This window comes from Emydura macquarii, unplaced genomic scaffold (assembly GCF_026122565.2).
Source record: "Emydura macquarii macquarii isolate MOO-44397 ecotype Brisbane River unplaced genomic scaffold, CSIRO-AGI_Emac_v2 contig_480, whole genome shotgun sequence".
NCBI classification, from domain to species: Eukaryota; Metazoa; Chordata; order Testudines; family Chelidae; genus Emydura; species Emydura macquarii.
In genome coordinates this window covers 11,328,260-11,347,336 of record NW_027130617.1, presented here as the reverse complement: position 1 = coordinate 11,347,336, position 19,077 = coordinate 11,328,260, and the positions used below count along the sequence as shown (strand labels likewise).

Below are 19,077 nucleotides of genomic sequence, written 5' to 3'. Positions count from 1 at the left end.
GAGGGTGCTCTAAGCACGAATTGTGAAGTTTTAAAATTAAAAAGTGTGTAACAACGTAATGGAAAATAAATTACACAGTATGGAGGTTTACTTCAAAATGGTACTTTGCAATTTTCATAACTTTCTTTCAGTATTGGGGAATCTCTCTGGGATAAAGATAGAAAAATATCATTGGTGCCTATAAAATGCTGCTTAAATGCATGTTGCTACAGAAGTCTGAATGGGTCTAATGAAGTGAATCTTATGAATTTTATGTAATACTTTTATATCTACATTAAAGAGTCTAATTTGCATGTTAATCTTTCCTTTAACCTTTTCCTTTTTTCTGACCAAACCTCCTATTTCTATAATAAGCAAGGCTTTAGAAAAAATACTAAAAGATGAGATAGTGGTTTCATTTTCTTTAAATTTCTTCCTCATTTTATGCTGATAAACTTGAAGACACCTATCAAGGATTCTGCTGCAGAGGTAAAGAGCCTTAGAATTGGCAAATACAGTTTTGGGACACTCTGGGATGGAGTTTATGAAGTGAACTTTTTAAGAAGAAGAAGAATTGCTTAAATGCTTTTGGCTGAAAGACCTTTAGGCAGTTAAATTGGCTTTATAAAATCCAAATACTTAATTTAATCTTAATCCAAAGTTTTTAAAAAAAAATGGATCTGTTTTTTGTAAAAATGAAATCTTACAATTTAATATATTGAAAACTTGGTTTTTTGAGCAGTCCCATTCCAGTTGTAGTGCATGGTGTTTGCACATACCCTATTAAAAAACAAGTCATACTACTAATTGGCAACTGTACATCTAGTTGGATATGCACAGGCATGCATTTTAAAATTTTGAACAGGTAGCACTTCACAGCAAAAATGAGTATACATTTAAATGAGAATACAGTCTGGATGACCTTGAGGATGTGGAATTGTTTGTGCAACATTACTAGCTGTTTAATTGAACCTCCAGTGTGAGAATGAAAGTCTGAAGAACATAGTATTTACTGCCTTAAAATAGTCTAATTGAAAAGCCAAGTCTGTTAGACTCTTAGTCCAGCGACCTGTTCACTGGAACATGCTACCTTTGTCGTAAGCACTACGATTTCTATATGTTTGCGGGTTAAAAAAGTTCCCCTTTGTGCACGTTCACCATTTTTTATGTTCATATGTTACGTTTTGATCATATCTGTATGTTATACTCGTTTGATTCTTTTTGTATCGTAGACTTAGTGGTCTTAGAGTTTTATGCCATCTCATCACTTAAATCTTGTTGGTCTTACTAGTTGACCATCCTTTTATTTGTACTTAGTGTTGCATTGAATCTTAGTTGAATTGATTATTAAAATAATGGACTCGTTAACTGAGAGGTGCTTTTACCAATACAATGGATATAAATATTTTATATATAATCTTGTTACTGAAACAAGTAAATAACTGATTTCTGTGAAACAAATTTCAGTTGCTATATTAACCACAATATTTTCAAACAAACAAACAAGGAGATTCGATGTTGAGGCTGAAACTCTGTCATAAATCCCCTTCTCTGATGTGCGTTGCTAATGTATATATGGTTTGTCTGATAACAAGGAATGCTGGAAAATTGCTACAAATTGTATGGACGTGGTTTTTTTCTTGGAATGCTGAGGGCATACTTTTCATACTGTGTAATGGACTTTCCATTAAACTATCACACACCTTTTTGTTTGTGTGCTTACACTGCTTCCAAGGCAAACTGAAATCTGCAGAAGACGTTTCTGAGACTGTCACTCAATAATTGCAGAATACTGCAAATCATTAACTTTATATAGTAATTTGTAAAGAATGGCCTGCCAGTTAACCTATTTGCAGGTGTGCTTTTCCAATGAGGTCCTGTATGAAACACTGCAAATCTATGGATCCATCAATAATGCCACTTCAGCAAATGCATGTGAATATTTATGCAGCTTTTTAAATTAATGCAGTGTCATGCACGACAGTGAGAGATTCAAGTTCATATCTGGACTCAGGCTTCCATTCCTCTGGCTTGTAAGAGGCTGGGCATTTTAAAGGTATCCACTGATCTTGAGGGATAAGATGCTCAGGCCATTTTACTCCACAGAACTCCATATCAGATGATTTATGCAGCAGTTAAACAATTTGATATTCAGTGCCTATATATAATAAATAATCTAAAAGAAACATTAACAATTGTCTTTTTTTCCTCCTTGCAGATCATCTTTGTATTAGCTTCCATTGTATAAACTATCTTCACAACAAAAAGGGTGGCTAGAGACTGATGTCTTTTTAATGATAAATTATGTTTTATGCAACAGCAAAGATTGCAATGAAACATTAAAATTGTGAAGGGTTTGAATAACTGCGATTATCCAGTGACCCTCCTGGTCATTTATTTGGAAATGATTTTAGTATCTAGGCACAGTGGGGTTGGGTTGGTTTGGGTTGGTTTTAACTCTGAATTTCCTCACTTCTGTGAGTTTAATTCAGACTCTTAACCACTAAACTTGCATTGAAATATTAATGTGGTTTTTTTTTTAAAGTTAAAAATAACCACAACTTTTAGATGCCATTGAAACACTATGATTTGAATTAATTTCACATTGTGGGCCTAGAAAAGACGGTTGTGAAGGAGAGGTCAAGCATTACACTTTCTGTTCACTGGATTTTGGAGATATAAAGTGTTTAACCCAATTCTCTGTGTTAAGATACCAAACCAGAGGTCAAAAATGAAGAGGAGGAAAAACGACGAATTGAGGCAAGAAGAGAGAAACAAAGGCGTAGAAGGGAGAAAAACAGTGAAAAATATGGTGATGGATACAGGTTTGTACTGCTGCTGCTGTTGTTTTTTTCTATTTAACGTATATCATCATTCCCTAGTTTGGTACCAGCAAAGGTATTAGTATTTATGAATGCACCAAAGGGTGCTGGGTATACAAGTGTTTTTAAAAAATAATTTGTCTTAGGAGGAGATACTATATCTCAAAATGTTTCATTAATGTTTCTGAAAGTATATTAGTGCATACCACTGCACTCATGGGATATTCAAATAATCATCCTACAGTGGTACCATGTTATAGTACTACGCCATATGTTTATCGTATGATTAGATGAATCTTATATGCTGACATGCATATTCTTCCTATCCTTGCTTAGCTCCTCGAGATAGTAATTGATCTAATTCTGTGTTTCATTTGTCGCCATTTAAGCATTACAAAAATGCCAAATTATGTAGGAGGCCTGGTTTTCAAACAAGGCAATACTTTTGTAAACAAGAATAGTGTTCAGTTTCAAGTATATTCCACTAAACTGTGCCCAAGGAAAATGGATTCATTAAGATTATATCCTGATCTGAAACTGTCCAGGGTGCAAGGGAAATTTTGATGTAAGAGTTCAACTTCGTAGTAAAAATAAATTGAGATCTCCATGATCTGATCTCATTCTGAAGTGGATTTTTTTATGGGCTTCAAGGATTCATGTAGACATTGGGATGCTCCCAGTGGAAAGTCTAGTCTCTCAGTAAGGACAAAATGACTTTGTACTGCATACAAGAAATGTCTTTCACATACATATATACCTCATTTTAAGGGTAATCTATATAGAAAACTAATAATTGTGTCATAGTGTCCAGTCACTAGATATAACAGTCTTAAAAGGAACTTGAGTAAAATGCTTATTTGATAGCCCACAACTACATTGCTATTGGTTTGCTTTCTTTTAGCATTTTTGTGGCTCAGGAGGAAATAGTTGGACTGACATGTCTCTGGTGATATGTATGTCCATATAAATTTATGCACATCCATGAATGACAGGTGTTTTTATCCTCTAACCAAAATCATGGCTTTTGTGGGATTACTTTTGGTAACTTCTGTAGTGTACAGCTGAAAGTTTCTCTTGACATGAGAAATGTAAATGTTGTTTTGCATGCACTCATTCAGTGGTAAAACCATGTTACAGAGTTGAAACCATCTATTTCATATTTAGCCATATTGCACTCTACAGGTTTGAAAAATTTACTGGACACCTAATAGGCAGAGGACTCTACCTGCTAGGCAGAAGTAGATAAAACTTAGATGGGGGGCCCCACCAGCAGGATCAAGGGGGAAGCCTGCTGGAAAAGGTTATTTCCCTGCTTTGGTTCATTTTCTTTTTGAATCTGTCTGGCTACAGTACTAAAACTCTAAGCATCATTCTAAGCAACTGTTAGAAAAATGTGTTCTTTTTCTCCCACCTCGAAACATCTGGCTTGATGTTGGTATAGGATTAAAGCACCTGTATTATTCTTTCTTTCTTCTCAAAACTTCAGTTAAATTAGGGGTGGTGGTTTTTTTTGTGGTGGTGTTTTATTTTTATTTTTTTTTTTGGTAGTGCTGTGATTATATAGGATTACATATTATGTGAGGTGACTACATCTGTTCCTCAGTCTCCATTTTTTTTATCCTTTTTCCTATCCAGGCTGTTTGTAAGTCTCCCCACCAATATGAGATTGACACTCCTGACAATTTCAGTGTTGTTAAACACTGACAGAGTTTTTGAATAGCAGCAAAGAAATTAACCAAGCTATTTCACTCTGCAGTTAACATTTTGAGTAGTAATACAGTACATGTCTATCTGAAAACTCAAATAGACATCACTGGCTTGGTTTGCGTTTGGCTCACTTTTGGCACTTCAGAACCATAGCATTACAAATTTAGCTTTCTCTTATGTAAATTACAGAAAAAGTTGGCATCGTATTCTACACTTATTAGGGAAAGCTTCGCACTTGCTACAGGTGACTGGATTTAACAAGTCCCCACATAAGCCACTTTGGTAATTTTTGGAAAATACTAACTTCAAAAAAAAAACAAAAAAAACCAAGCAAATTTATTGAACAGTAATATCTGTAATGTACATGTTTCTCCTCCTAGAATGGCATTCACTTGCTCATTTTGTAAATTTCGAACCTTTGAAGAGAAAGACATTGAAGCTCATTTGGAAAGTGCTGCTCACCAAGAAACATTGGATCATATCCAGAAGCAAACCAAATTTGACAAAGTAGTGATGGAGTTTCTGCACGTAAGTTATGTTAATAGAATCATAGAAATATAAGACTGGATGGGACCTCAAGAGATCATCAAGTCATGCCCCCTGTGCTGAGGCAGGACCAAGTACACCCAGACCATCCCTGACAGATGTTTGTCCAACCTGTTCTTAAAACCCTCCAGTGATTCCACAGATTCTCTTGAAACCCTGTTCCAGAATTTAACTACCCTTACAGTTAGAACTTATTTCCTAACATCTAACCTAAATCTCTCTGCTTGCTGCACAGTAAGCTCATTACTTCTTGTCCTCCTCCAGTGGACATGGAGAACAATTGACTATGGTCCTCTTGATAGATGCACTGACAAGTGTAGCTTACAGTCACTGCATGCCCAGCTAACCCGAGTATAAATAGCCGTGTAGATGGTGAGGCACGGCTTAAGCAAAGTGGAGTGCCTTGCATCTTGAACCCCTAGGATATATACCCTACATGGCTCTCTACATGCCCAAGCCATCCCCCATGTCTACACTGCAGTTTTTAGCAGTTAGTGTCCAGCTGCCTCCCGGCTGCCCAAAGCCTTTCCCCATGGTGGAGGAGGAGAGTCAGTGAGGAAAGACCGGCTGGGGTGGGGGAGGGAGCAGAGAGAGGCTCTGGTGGTGGGATGGGTAGGGAGCAGGGGAGGCAGTAGAGAAGAACTCTGGTGGTGGGTGATGGGAGGGCTTCTGGAGCCTTTCATTGATGCGTATATCTATGCACCATAGTGACAAGTGTGGGCTCAGCCTGCCTTTCACTGTGGCATGTAACTACATGTGTAGTGCCAGTATTTTACATGTTGTCTTAAGTGTAGACATAAGCTATAACATATTTGAAGATCATTTTCAGATTTCCGCCGTGCCCCCCTCCCTCCCCCGTTTTCTTTTCTCAAGACTAAACATACCCAGTTTCTTAAACCTTTCCTAATAGGTCAGGTTTTCTAAACCTTTTATCACATTTCCCTAGTTTGCTTATGAGATGATCAGGTGGGACTGTCAAAAAGCCTTACTAAAATCAGATATATCACATCTAGTGCTTCCCCTCTATTCACTAGGAGAGTAACCTTGTCAAAGAAGGAAATTAGGTTGGCTTGGCATGATTTGTCCTTGACAAATCCATGCTGACTATTCTTTATAGCCCTATTGTTCTCTAGGTTCTTACTAATTGATTGTTCAATAACTAGTTCCAGTATCTTTCCAGATATCAAAAGTTAGGCTGATTGGTCTGTAATTCTTTGGGTCTGCTCTTCCCCATTTTAAAGATAGGTACTATATTTGCCCTACTCCAGTGCTATGGGACCTCACCTGTCCTCTATGATTTCTTGAGGATAATTGCTAATGGTTGTGAGAATGTTTCAGCTAGTTCCTTAAATACACTAGAATGAATTTTGCCAGGCCTTGCCAACTTGTATACATCTAAATTATCTTGATTTGTAGGTCACTTGCACATTGGAGTTTAAATTAAATTGTACCATTTATCGTCTTCAAAACATACTTAATATTCATTATATCTTTTCACTTAAGAAAAGAGCTGTCCATGTAGTAAACACTACAGAATAGAAAGACAAGTTCAGAATTTTTTAAAAGCAGCATTACTTCAAACAGCTGCTTAAAAAAATAAGGAGTTACTGAAGTTAATAGTTTTGAATGTCTTTGTCACTATGCCAGAATATTCCTTTGGAACTCAATAGTTAATACATACACATCTAATAATCAAGAGTAGAAAAAGCAGGGTAACTTCATTATTTAGTTCGTTTCTGATTTGGAGTATTGCATAGTCAGAGCAATACATCAGTAATTTAAAATTGATGTTCTGTTTCTTGCATTCTAGGAGTGTATGGTGAATAAATTCAAGAAGACAGCTATGCGCAAGCAGCAGACCAACAACCAAACTGAAAATGTCCAGATTGTTGAAAAAGATGTTATGGAAGGCAAGTAACAGACTCCATGTGAAAGTGCATGTTTTAGGAATACCCATTTCTTTTTTTCTTTCCATTTTATTCTCATTTGAACATACTGATCCAGTGTTTGGATTAAAATCCGTTTCAGTGCACTGTTGAAATCTGTAGAGACTCTTTAAAATCTGTTTACTCCAATGGCAAGTCTTCTATTAGTTCTACAATCCTGGTCTCCAGTGCATTTATAATGTTAAAGGCCTCAAAACCATCCAAAACTAGGTACTATTACCACTAAGGTTTTCAGTCAGATTACTTATCACTAATTTTCCACCCTTCCTCTTTTGGAATGATATTCTGTTCCGGGCCTTTAAGAAGTCAGCACAGAACTCACAACTCGGGGAGGTGGTGGGCCTGAAATGACTTTAAGCCACTTTTGCAGCCATTCTGGGGCTGTTCTAGGACTGGGGAGGCCCCTGTTGTAACTTTGCCCTAGAGTCTTGTCTGAATTACAGTAGCCTCCCTGGGCTACCGTATGATCTGTGGTACTGTCTAGAGCAGCTCTGCCCTGACACCCATCTCCACCTAGGTGCACGTTCTATGCTAAGGCTTGCAAGGGGTCTTCAGGAGGTAGCATTGTGGTTGTTTTCCACAGTGCCTGCAATGAGAAGAATCCACCCTCATGCCATTATGGCCCTTTTATACAGAGTAAAGGAGCCAAAGCAGGGGGTTATAAGCTCATTCTTGATCTGTTGCCTTGTCTTGTCTTAATTAGCACAGCACTTATCAGATAAGACATCCATTGGACCAAAGATGTAGGGGCTAGTCTACACATGGAGCTCTCCAAGAACAGCTATTCCAGAGTAAGTGTAGCCGCACGCCACTTTGGTCCAGTGAATGTCTTATCTGCTAAGTGCTGTGTAAATTACAATGCAGTATAAAACAGTTTAAAAAGTTTAAACTATTTACCGCAGTTCTGAAAAGTCATCCTCTTACTTAAGTTCTTCTAGGTTTTTTTGGTGTATAGGAAAACCTTTTCACATTCACTTGTTAACAGAAAATATTGAATGCAAATATCAGCTTGCAAGCAGAATTTGAGTCCTGAAACTTTTCGTGTCGGGGGGGGGGGCAGGGGGCGGGAAAAGAATTCATATATTCTCATGTAGGGCAGAGTGGCAGTTCATACAGGTACTTCAATAGGATCACTCCTACAGAACATACTTGCATATTTTTTCCACTTTAAAAAAAACTAAGCACCCTAAATAAAATTAGGTTCTTCTTCGAGTGCTGGTCGGTGTGTGTATTCCACACATGGGTAATCATGCACATTGTGTGACCAAGTCCAAAGATTCTTAGTAAGCAGTGTCTTATGACCTGCACGTGCGCAGTTGCTATCTTCGTGCTGCAGACCGAGGACATAAGAGGTAGTGCAGGCTGACACCTCTCTGGTTTCTTCTTACTGCTGCATGGCCTGACTTGGAATCCTCTGTGTCCACAGATTTCTCCAGCTTCTTTCTCATCAGCCTGTAAATACATATTACAAATAGTTTTAATTAGCATAGTTAAAGTTAGTTTAGCTTAATTTTTCACCTTTTGGGGAGTCCATCCCTGTGAATTGGGACTAGACTTGGTGTCCCAGGGTTCAAGAATTGCATCTCTGGCCCTTGCTCTGGCTCTCCAGGAGCAGTGAGCACCAGCACTGCCTCTGCTGTCTGGGTGAGATGCCTATCTCAAAGTGCAATAGTGTATTTGCAACTTGTTTCCCCCATAAATATTTGAAGCTCATGAGTTTCAGCTGGGGAAGCACCTTATGAAAGCCACGAGACCTCACTCTGATTCGGACCAGGGAGACACACCCCTTCTGTACTTCAGCCTTAACTGACAAGTGGCGACCCTCTGAAGACCAGCTTTGGAGCAGAGCCTAGAGCTGCTAAGCCCAAGGAATTGTTACCCAGTGTTTTATAAGAGAGTAATGGGCACTTTCATAGATACAAGGACAGATCCCCATCCAGGTCTCCTCCTAAAAGAAGAGACCCCTCCCTGACTTTATCTAGGTCAGGTGAGCGTTCGCTCACAATTCTAAAAGGATCAGGACCACTTAAGACCCCTGGGCAGGTGATTAAAGTGCATAAGAAAAAGGATCTGTCAGTATTGTCCTTAGTTCTGATTCCTAAACATAAAAATAGGCCTCCGCCGGCTCCATTTAAGAGTGCTAGACCCGTGTCTTCAGTGTTTTTGTTCTTTAAATGTAGCATACCTTTGAAATATTAAAGTGAGTTTGATTCATTTGTCCAGGAGCATCCTTATGAAGTCTTTCAGTTAAGCAACTGTGTCTTACGTTGGCAAATTTAACTAGCATAAACTGAGCTTTTTAAATGTTTGCTAGTGTATGATTATTTGACATAGAAAATAGAGCCAGACATTTGTGGTAATGTCTTGTTTTCTTTGCTAGGTGTTACTGCTGATGACCACATGATGAAAGTTGAGACTGTTCACTGCAGTGCTTGCAGTGTGTATGTTCCTGCACTACATAGTTCTGTTCAACAGCACTTAAAATCTCCTGATCACACAAAGGGAAAACAAGTAAGATTTAGCATTTTAAAAACGTGTAATGCTCAGTTCGTGATTACTTGGTCTGTGGACTACTGAAGGTACAGTCTATCTGAACAGAAAATAGAATGTAGGTTTCCCTTTTTACTTTAGAATCTTGTTTTGATGCTGGACATCTAATGAGGAGCAATAATGTAAGCTGGCTGTTTGACGAGAGGACTGAGTTTGTGATCTGTAGCTATGGGGGTTTCTAGCTTTCTTGTGATTTGGTGTAAGATTTAGATTTGCTTATGTTACTGAATGGAACATCATTTTTAAGTTGTGATTTGTTGAGAGACCCGTACTCTGACTAATGAGCATACACTCTGATATGCTAGTTTTCTAGTGAAAGGAATGACTTACGAAGGGTCATCTTTCCAGTGGCTGCCAACAAGGATCAGAAGAAAATGAATGGTGGCATACTTCTCTATTAAATTCCTCAAACTAATAGAAATTGGAGCTAGTAAGAAAACTTACTGCACTAAATATTCAGGAGTACTAATGCTGTTCTTGGTTGAATGCATGAGATAACTGAAAAGGAATTGTTGGAACAATGCAGTAGTTACTTAAATTCTTATATAGGAATTTAGAGCATTGATTCAGGTAATTCTTTATAGTGATATTGCACTAATAGTTCATTGTCTAAGTGAATTCAGAATGGAAGAGACCTGCAATCTGCATATCTCTCTCTCTCTCTCACTCACACATACACATATTTTGGGTAGTGGTGCTACCATCATTTCCACTGCAGGGTCCATATAGGCATATGCACGCCACCTCACTGTTGTATAAAGTCAAGGTGTTTTTTCTGATTGTTAATCACTTTTTTAATCAGAAGGAAAAATCTAGAACAAATTAGAACAGTTGAGAAGCAGTAGTGATATACAGAAGCAAATTTTCCATTGCAATTTAAAATGATGCATTTTTAATTTAACTTACCTAGTAATGTGAATGGTTGAAAGAAGAACATGACTGGAAAAATGATGGTAGCTGGTGAGTGAGAGTCGGAGAATCATATACACCTGCAGTAGTTTGGACATCCCTTGTCCATTGTGTAGTTACTGAGATTTCGTATATTTTTAATAATTAGTGTAATAAATTACAGAAAATGATATGCAAGGCAACCTGCTCTCATATGAACATGGTAAGTCAGAGTGCTTTTTTGCATTAAGGGCCAAGGTAAGTTTAAATGTGCAGTAAATACAGTCAGAGAAACCAGTTACGTGGTTGTAGTTTGTAATGTAGAGTGAGAGTTTAACTGTATCCCTAGACAAGGCTAAAGCCATGGGCAAGTCCACTTTCCCACATACAAATACAATTGTGTTGTACCCAGTTCCTCTGACTTCCTTTGCTGTATAGGATGGGCCTCTTGTACCAAGACTTAGTTTCCTGCTTTGACAAGTAAACATGTTGGCCCTGATGTAGCAGTTCCTAACCAATATAGCATGAATTATATTTATCTCACAACTATTTAAATTTAAATGTTTGTAATAGTTACAATTAAATCCGTTTCATAGGCCTACCGAGAACAAATTAAAAGGGAGAGTGTACTGACTGCTACCAGCATCTTGAATAACCCAATAGTGAAGGCACGATATGAGCTGTATGTCAAGGTAAGTTATGAATGGAAAAATGACAGTGTCACCTCTGATCTTGTTTATGGTGTCACCCTGTTCCCTCTACATCCCATATTGATGCTAATCTCAGTGCATGTTTATCGTCTCTGCCTCATTCCAGACCTCCCCAATCCATGGAATACCATCCCATCTTGATTCACTGAGCCACCTTTCTACCGTCTTTTAAGTACCTCACAACATTTTTTGTGGTGCTCATAAGTCAGTTATTAGGATTTAAAAAAAAAAAAGAAAAGAAACTTTTTATTCAAATTTTGGGGTATCCTACTTTATCCAGTCTTATCTCCTTTTTGTTTTAGTTTTTAAGCAGCGACTCATATTATGAGTTTGTAAATTAAGTGCATTGTTGATGCTTTATTAGGAAATAACAGTATGTTTGACACTGACTTTTGCAGGGGTTGCAGATTCTGTGATTTTATATTAAAGCTGCAATAATCCTGTTGCCCAAACATCCTACTTCAAAAATAACATAAGCTGCAAATATTCCACTGTACATCTCATAACTGTCACACTAAATTGCTAATATGTCCACAGACCAATTGATTATTCCGCTTCTATTTGCTGCAGAAGAAAACGTGTAGTCTGCTGTGGTTTATATCAGTGTCCAAATAAATCAGCATTACCAAGAGCAGTCGATGCCACCATAAACTTAAAATTAAAACACCTTTGCAGCCCTTGAGCAGGACATCTGTTGGGATAGCTGTGAATACAGTTTCATATATAATGCACAATTTTCTTTATCAGCTAAATATACCCTCTTTTGGTATTTAAACCATAGTGTGAGTAACTATAGGTAGGTGTCAAAATATGCATCAATTTGTCCATACATAGGTGTCCAAATAATAGATTTTTCAGTATTTACTGGCAAAATAATAGTCTTCAGGAAAAATTACAAGATTACAGTCAATGTACCAAATAACTAGGTTTTAAAATGCCTTCTCATACTGTGAGGTTTAGCATAGATGCATCTGTCAAAGCAACCAGCTCCAGTTTCTGAGTCTCTTAATTGAATTCTACAAATACACAGATACACGGGGGAAGAAGATAGAGGTAAAGTTGTTTAGTTGATCTTAGAAGTGCATTTCTATACTTTCAACTTGGAATTTCCTGGCTTTCTTGCATTTCGTTTTTAAAGCTGATAGTTTAAAGTGTCTTTCCCTGAAGTTGTGGATGCTAAGATTGAACATAAACAGTTTAATGAAGTTTAGGAATTGTGAGTTATAGGTACTTCACACTTATTAATCTATTAAACACTCATTTCATTACTACCCAAGATGAGTTGTGATTGTAGCTGGACATAATAGCAACTTACAATTGACCTACAAAGGAATGTTAAGAAACAAACAAACTATACTTCTTTGAGAATTCATCCACATGGATCCCACTGTAGGTGTGTGCACATAAGCCCATCTTTTAGCTAACAGTGTCCCTTTGGGCAAGTTACCTCTTGGAGGTCAGAAAGTGTAAAGATAAAGTGAGAACTGCCCAAAGCCAAGCAGAGTTGGACCTTGCAAAGGGAATTAAAACCAATAGTAAAAGGTTCTATAGACATAAATAAAAAAGAAAACAAGGAAAGAAGAAATGGGACCACTAACCGAAGAGGATGGGGTGGAGATTAAATAGGGAAGTGTTAGTACCATTATACAAGGCACTGGTGACATCTCATCTGGAATACTGTGTGCAATTCTGGTCTACCATGTTTAAGAAAGATAAATTCAAACTGGAACGGATGCAAAGAAGGGCTATTAGGATGATCCAAGGAATGGAAAAGCTTTGAGAGGAGACTCAAAGAGCTTGGCTTGCTTAGCCTAACCAAAAAAAGGGTCAGGGGAGATATGATTGGTCTTTATAAATACATCAGAGGGATAAATACTTTTTTTTATTTTGTAGCTTTGGTAATAAGTCTGAGGGGCAAGTTGTATCCTCTCAGGCTCTCTAAATAAATTACAGACTGCATTAAAATTTCCTGTTTTTTGAATATACTATCAGTTCCCCCTGAAGTTAGGATGCACTCTTCTAGAATCCAGTTGATATCTGTGACTTCTTTCAGAGGGATTTCTATTTCTGAAATTTGTAGCGCAGCTACTTGGAGTTCTGTTAATATATTTACCAATCACTACCTCATTGTGCTGTCACCTTCTAGATCAGATGCCCAGTTAGATAGGGCTGTTCTACAGTTGTCATTTTGATAAAACTCTGTCACCCTCCTCATTGAGGGATAACTGCTATTCACTTGCCTACAGTGGGATCCATATGGAAAATGCCTGAAGAAGAGAGGTTACTTACCTTACTGTAACTGGAGTTCCGGAAGATGCTTTTGTCCACATGGATTCCAGGACCCGCTCTCATTCCCCACGGATGTTAAGTTCTTACATGGATTTCTGTATTTGTGAAGGAACTGCCTGGCAGTTTTGGTAGCTTTTTACCTTTCCTGTAAGAACCATCTGTGAAGGTACACAAGATGCGTTCACAACCCCAGTGGACACTTGCATGCTCTGGGTGCATGTGTCTGCATTGGGATCCATGTGGACAAAAACATCTTGAACTCCAGTTATTGTAAGGTAAGTAACCTCTTTTTTCAGACTTTGTACGTGTGTGTATATTTCAAAAGCGGGCATAAATCCAGATTTAAGTGTGTGGCTTTTTTAACTGTAGAAATATTGAGCTTATCCAGTTCTAGTCATGTCTGGTTTTATAGTCCTCCTAAGTTGACCCTGGACAAACTAGGGTGCCTTAAAAATAAATAAAATCCAAATTTACATGACTTACTTTACACATCATAAGCAAAATAAGCAGAAGCCAATTTTTTTTTCCTTTTCACATCACCTTTAAGTAATACTCTTGGGAAACTAGTTTTGATTTAATTAGTAGCTTGTGCAAAAAACAGCTGTATACCCTTTATATAGTTCTGTTGTTTTTACTGCTTATTGTTAATTCATAGTTCTTAAAAGTATACAGCAAAAACAAAAATGTTCTGTATTGAATGTCCCCACTAAACAGGGAGAGCATTTGGGAGAAAATTAAATTTTTGACTAACCTATTTAAAATAAACTGAGAAATCTACTTGCTACTTCCTTGTTCACTAAGGATAATCAAGAATATGAATTTCAGACAGTCAATTTCAGTGCCCGGTTAAAAAGTCTATAATCTGTCTTAATTTGGTTTAATTTGGCTTTACAGTTCACCTTTTTGAAATAGAATTGTCTTCTTGAGAATGAATAGACTGACTTAGTGTGTGAATAAAGGAAGGTAGAAGGAAACCAGTTTTTTCAAATGCACCCTTTAATCCAGGAAGCAGAGCTGCTGGAGCTACATGAAGATTTGCTTCTTTGTGAAGTTTAAGCATGCAGTTTTATCTGTTGAGTTGTTAATGCTGAAGTGATACTGAGGTTTGATCTGCATATCTGACATTTTGGTGTGTACCGTCTGCAGCAGCTCAAGCTGTTGAGTGCCAGCTCTGATTTCATTAGAGCCAAATATTGAGATCCTGATTTTTAACATTTAGAGATTTGTACTTCTGTTTCTCACTTTATACTTGTGGTGTGTGTAAAATATATAAAATCCATTTTTTGATCTCCATGTGTTGCCCCACAAATAATGTAACAAATTCTTGCAGCTTTTCTTCTTATGTGACTTGGCAGTGCATGTTTCTGCTAAATAAAATTAAGATTTTATTTTCGAATGTCTTAGATTTCAAAATATTTGAACAATTTAATGTCTCTATTTTAGGGTGAAAATCCTTTTGAAATTACTGATCAATCTCAGGATCAGCAGGCAGGGGAGGAAGAAGAAGAAGACAAGGCTGATGAGCCTGCTGAAGAGGAAGAGGAAGAGGAGGAGGAGGAGGAAGAGGAGGAGGAGGAGGAAGAAGAAACAGAAGAACAAACTGACTTCACCCTTGACCAAACTGAAGATAACTAAATGCATGAAAATGAAAAAATTCAAGTTGAAAAACAGCTTTTTATTTCTGTTCTAAGGTGGCTAAGTATAAGACTTTGTAATAGTTTCACAGATGAGAATTGTGTAACATCCTACCCTATGCATGCATTCCATTATGCAGAGAACTTGTTTATATAATTTCTATGTTTTTCCCATTTGTTTAAAACAACCTTAAGACCATTTGTTTTGAGGTTTTATAGCAACTGAACTATTAGAGCCAATTAAAACATTTTGTGTTGTATATTTTTTTAAGCTTCCTTTTTCTTTTTTTGGTATTGAAAATTGGATATATTAGTTTTTGTTCTAATCACTTGAGAAAGGTAGTTTGAGGGTAAATATTCAAAGTGCTGTGTGACATAATATATTATGCAGCTCATAATATTTACCCCTTAGGGCTACGATGCATAAACTTAAAAATTGTGCTGTGTGGCTGATTTTTGGACTGTATCGCACACTGTATAGTAGTGTACATGTTATAAACATGCATTGTCGCTTTTTGTGATAAAATGTACCATTTGTAGCAATAAAATGTTTTAGAAACATTGGTGTTCTTATTGTCTGAAGTTAAATACTAGAAAAATAGATTTTTTTTCTGTAATTGTGGGGAAATGTCTTTAGTAAAAATTCAAATATAAGTCTCACTAACCTAATTTACAAAACTTTTTTTCCATTTGCAGTTCTGTGAGTTAACACAGCACCCTTTATTGTATGATGCTGCAAATTTTCAGTCCCCACCTAAACATGCCTGTGCCTGTTTTGTATGTTTACATGGGGGAGCGTGTGTGTGTACTCTGCATACAGTTCTATACTGTTGGTGTGTGAATATACCCTGTGCTAGCCTGCTGTGGAATAACTGTTGGATCCTGCTGACCTGTATATGCTTTGATTTAGTCATTTCTTGAATCCATATTTATAGCTCATTTACACAGAAAGCCAGCTGAGAGTGGGTATGTCTTCACTGATGGTGACAAATTCACTGCTGTCAGATCGATCTATCTGGATTGATTGAGCGGTCAGTGAAGACCTGCTCAATTGATCCAGAAGTCAACGCAATAAAACCAACTCTCAAGTGGCGTAGCGCTGCATCAACGGGAATGCATTTCCCGTTGGTGCAGCACAGTGAAGACACCGCATAGAAGAGGGGTTACGAAGTTGACAGGAGTTACACAAGCTACGCAGAGTAGCTTGCGTAACCCCCATTGACTGCTGTCGAATTTCCAGGTAAGTGTAGACCTGGCCAGTGTCTTTACCCATATCGGTTTTTTCTTTGATGACAGAAAGTGAGAAATGCACTCGGGTCCTTGACCTCGATCATCACGCACAATAATTGCTTTGAAATTAGCATTTCACAAGATTTCTTTGATTAAGTAATTAAATGACAGGGTTGTACACAAATGTAAATGTTTGCTGTTGTAACAGGAATAGATAAACAAGAACAATACAAGTAATGTATTAGTAATGACCCATTAGTTTCCATGAAGTTGAAACATCTGAATACACACTTATACATTCAACAATTAGTTTGATCTATCCTAGTAGCAAATAGGCCTGAATACACTCTTACATCTAACAATCGCTTTTGATCTATACTAACACACAAGTGAACTGGCCTGTGGTCCTGATCTGTCCTGGTTTGCTGGCGTTGTGCTGAGTGCTTCACAAACATTCGTGAATTTATTTTCACAACACCACTGTCCTGTGAGATGTTGGTATTAATGCCATTTACAGATGAGGAGAGACAGTGTATCAACTTACACTAATTTTGGGTTTCCAACTTAAGATGCCAAGTACCTGATCTTTCAAGTACTTGCTATTTTGATAGCATATGATCAGAACACTTCCCATTGACTCCAGTTGCAGCTGAGTGCTCCACACATCTGTGAATTAGACCCCAGAGTCTTAAGTAGGGCACCCAGAAAATGAGGAATACACAGTTAGTGAAAAGTTTGGTTTAAGTGACTTGCCGTATTCCATAGGGACTCCAACAAAGGTAGGGGTAGAAACCAGTTTTTCGGGGTAACATTCATCTATGTGAACTATAAGACCCCTTGTTTTTTCCTGCAGTCTCATTCACTACACATCTAGCTTCTGCAACAAATGAAGCAAGGGTGCTTGTGGGAGGAGGGGGACCCAATATAAGGCCTGAAGAGGTTAAGGTGGCTAGGAGGGCCAAGGCTGCACCTGGAGGAAGATCCGGGGATCAGGGATTAATTAGGTGAGGCTCAGCAGGACAGGAATAGGGGCTGTATACAGCCCAGGAGCTGAGAGCAGCTGAGGTTACAGGGTTCAGCAGTCTGCTGTCACTCCCTGGGAGAAGGAAACTTGGGGCCTACAGAGGCAAGTAGCCTACAGTTACTCCCTGGGAGGAGGGAGTGTGGGGCTGACAAGCCCAGGCACGTGGGGAGAGCCAGTAGGTAAGGAAACAGTCAGGGAAAGCAGCAAAGTTCAGTTGTGCTTCAGATGTCAGTCTTTTCTTCCAATATTTTCCAGAAGCCAGTATGTGAAAATTTGTTGAGTGAGACTTAGAGATTGTCTTATTTCTGCAGTATCTTTGTAAGTGACACTAAGATGTGAGTTGCACAGCCTCTTTTCAGGTAGGTTTGCTTCAACTGAATATAGTCTGCACACTGGAGTTGTTAGAACTCTAGGGAAAACCTTTATCAGAAAAGATTCTTTACCAATTAGAAGCAGAGTCTACTACACAGTGTTTTCCTGTCTTAAAGCAAGGGAAGGCAGAAATCAGGTTTCAGGTAAGTCCCTGTGTTCTCCGTAGTGAGCAGGGTCTACAATCTGCAACAGTCTTTGAATTTTTGTGGCACACTGGTGTAGCAGACTTGAAATTCTGCAGCAGATTCATTTAAATAAAATGGAGATTTGTCATGAATTAAATATAAAAATGAATGAATAATTTATTTTCTACATAGTGGTATAGTAGCCCCTGTTTATTCTGATATTAAATTCATTTTTTTTAAATGTTGTCATTTTTCAGTTTTGCAGGCTTTTGTTCTGACCCTGCACAACTGCATTGTAGAAGATGTTGGAGGGGAAATTGAAGATTTAGGGAGCTCTCTTGGGGACAATCTGGGAATTTTTAAGATTGGAGTTGTAGGATAAACACATTAGCTGAATGTTTTTCTTGAAATAATCAGGAATGAAATGGTTAACATTAACATTTTATTTGTGATTATGCTTGAGACCAAACTCACGGAGATTAATGGGACTAATCATATCTCTCAGAACATTTGTTTCAGGCTGTCTGCTGACTTGGGAAGACAACACAATGTTGGTTTGCACTACTGTTTTTAAGGTTATCTTCACAACTCTGTAGGTTGTAAACTTTTTAAAATAAAACCTTAGCTTGAGTATTGGAGCACAATTCTTTGGCAACAGGTAGATTCTGTGAGAGAAAAGGATTGTTTTTTGCTTGGTCACTGTTGGTCGGAGTTAGGAGACAGATTGAGACTGAAGTTGTAAGAATAGTAATAAATTTCAGACTTAAGTGCCTAAAATTCTAGGCATCTCAAGCCATACATAACATAAATAAAAGTGGTTTTATTGTTAGAGAAGCTGAGCACTTTCAGCTCAAGACAGTCCAATTTAAGTAAGATTTTGAATGTTTTTAAATACAGTCAAGTGCATATAGAGTGCACTGCACATCTCTCTTCATATACAAATAAAACAATAATAAAGCTATTCTAGATTGGTCTAATGTCTAAAATGAAAAAGCTTCCTATCGCCCTCTACAAAAGACTGTCCCATCTCTCTCTCCTGTCCATTCCAATTTATCCCCACAAAAAGCCTGAGCAAACTGATAAACTTTTGTAGTGGGACTTGCAGGTTAGGTCACCAGATCTGCTTTGCTAGAAAAAGGAAAAAAAAATCATTCCACCGCTGAAGTCCTCCTCCTTGGGAACACCCTATCCCTAGTTCTTTCTGGTTTAAGGCTGAGGTCTGTTTGCTTGTGCACCTCAGCTAATCACAGTAACC

The 19,077-nt window shown here is 37.8% G+C and overlaps 1 protein-coding gene across 1 annotated transcript in view; it reads left to right on the top strand.

The window, feature by feature from the left end:
* The window catches only part of ZNF326 (zinc finger protein 326), a 30,613-nt gene extending 14,981 nt beyond the window's left edge, over positions 1-15,632 (top strand). The window contains exons 5-10 of the mRNA XM_067538501.1: positions 2,690-2,804; positions 4,889-5,036; positions 6,865-6,964; positions 9,381-9,511; positions 11,035-11,130; positions 14,881-15,632. Coding sequence (XP_067394602.1) covers positions 2,690-2,804; positions 4,889-5,036; positions 6,865-6,964; positions 9,381-9,511; positions 11,035-11,130; positions 14,881-15,072 — 782 coding nt within the window. The 3' untranslated portion in view covers positions 15,073-15,632. The remainder of the gene's footprint in view (positions 1-2,689; positions 2,805-4,888; positions 5,037-6,864; positions 6,965-9,380; positions 9,512-11,034; positions 11,131-14,880) is intronic.
* Positions 15,633-19,077: the final 3,445 nt, after the last annotated feature.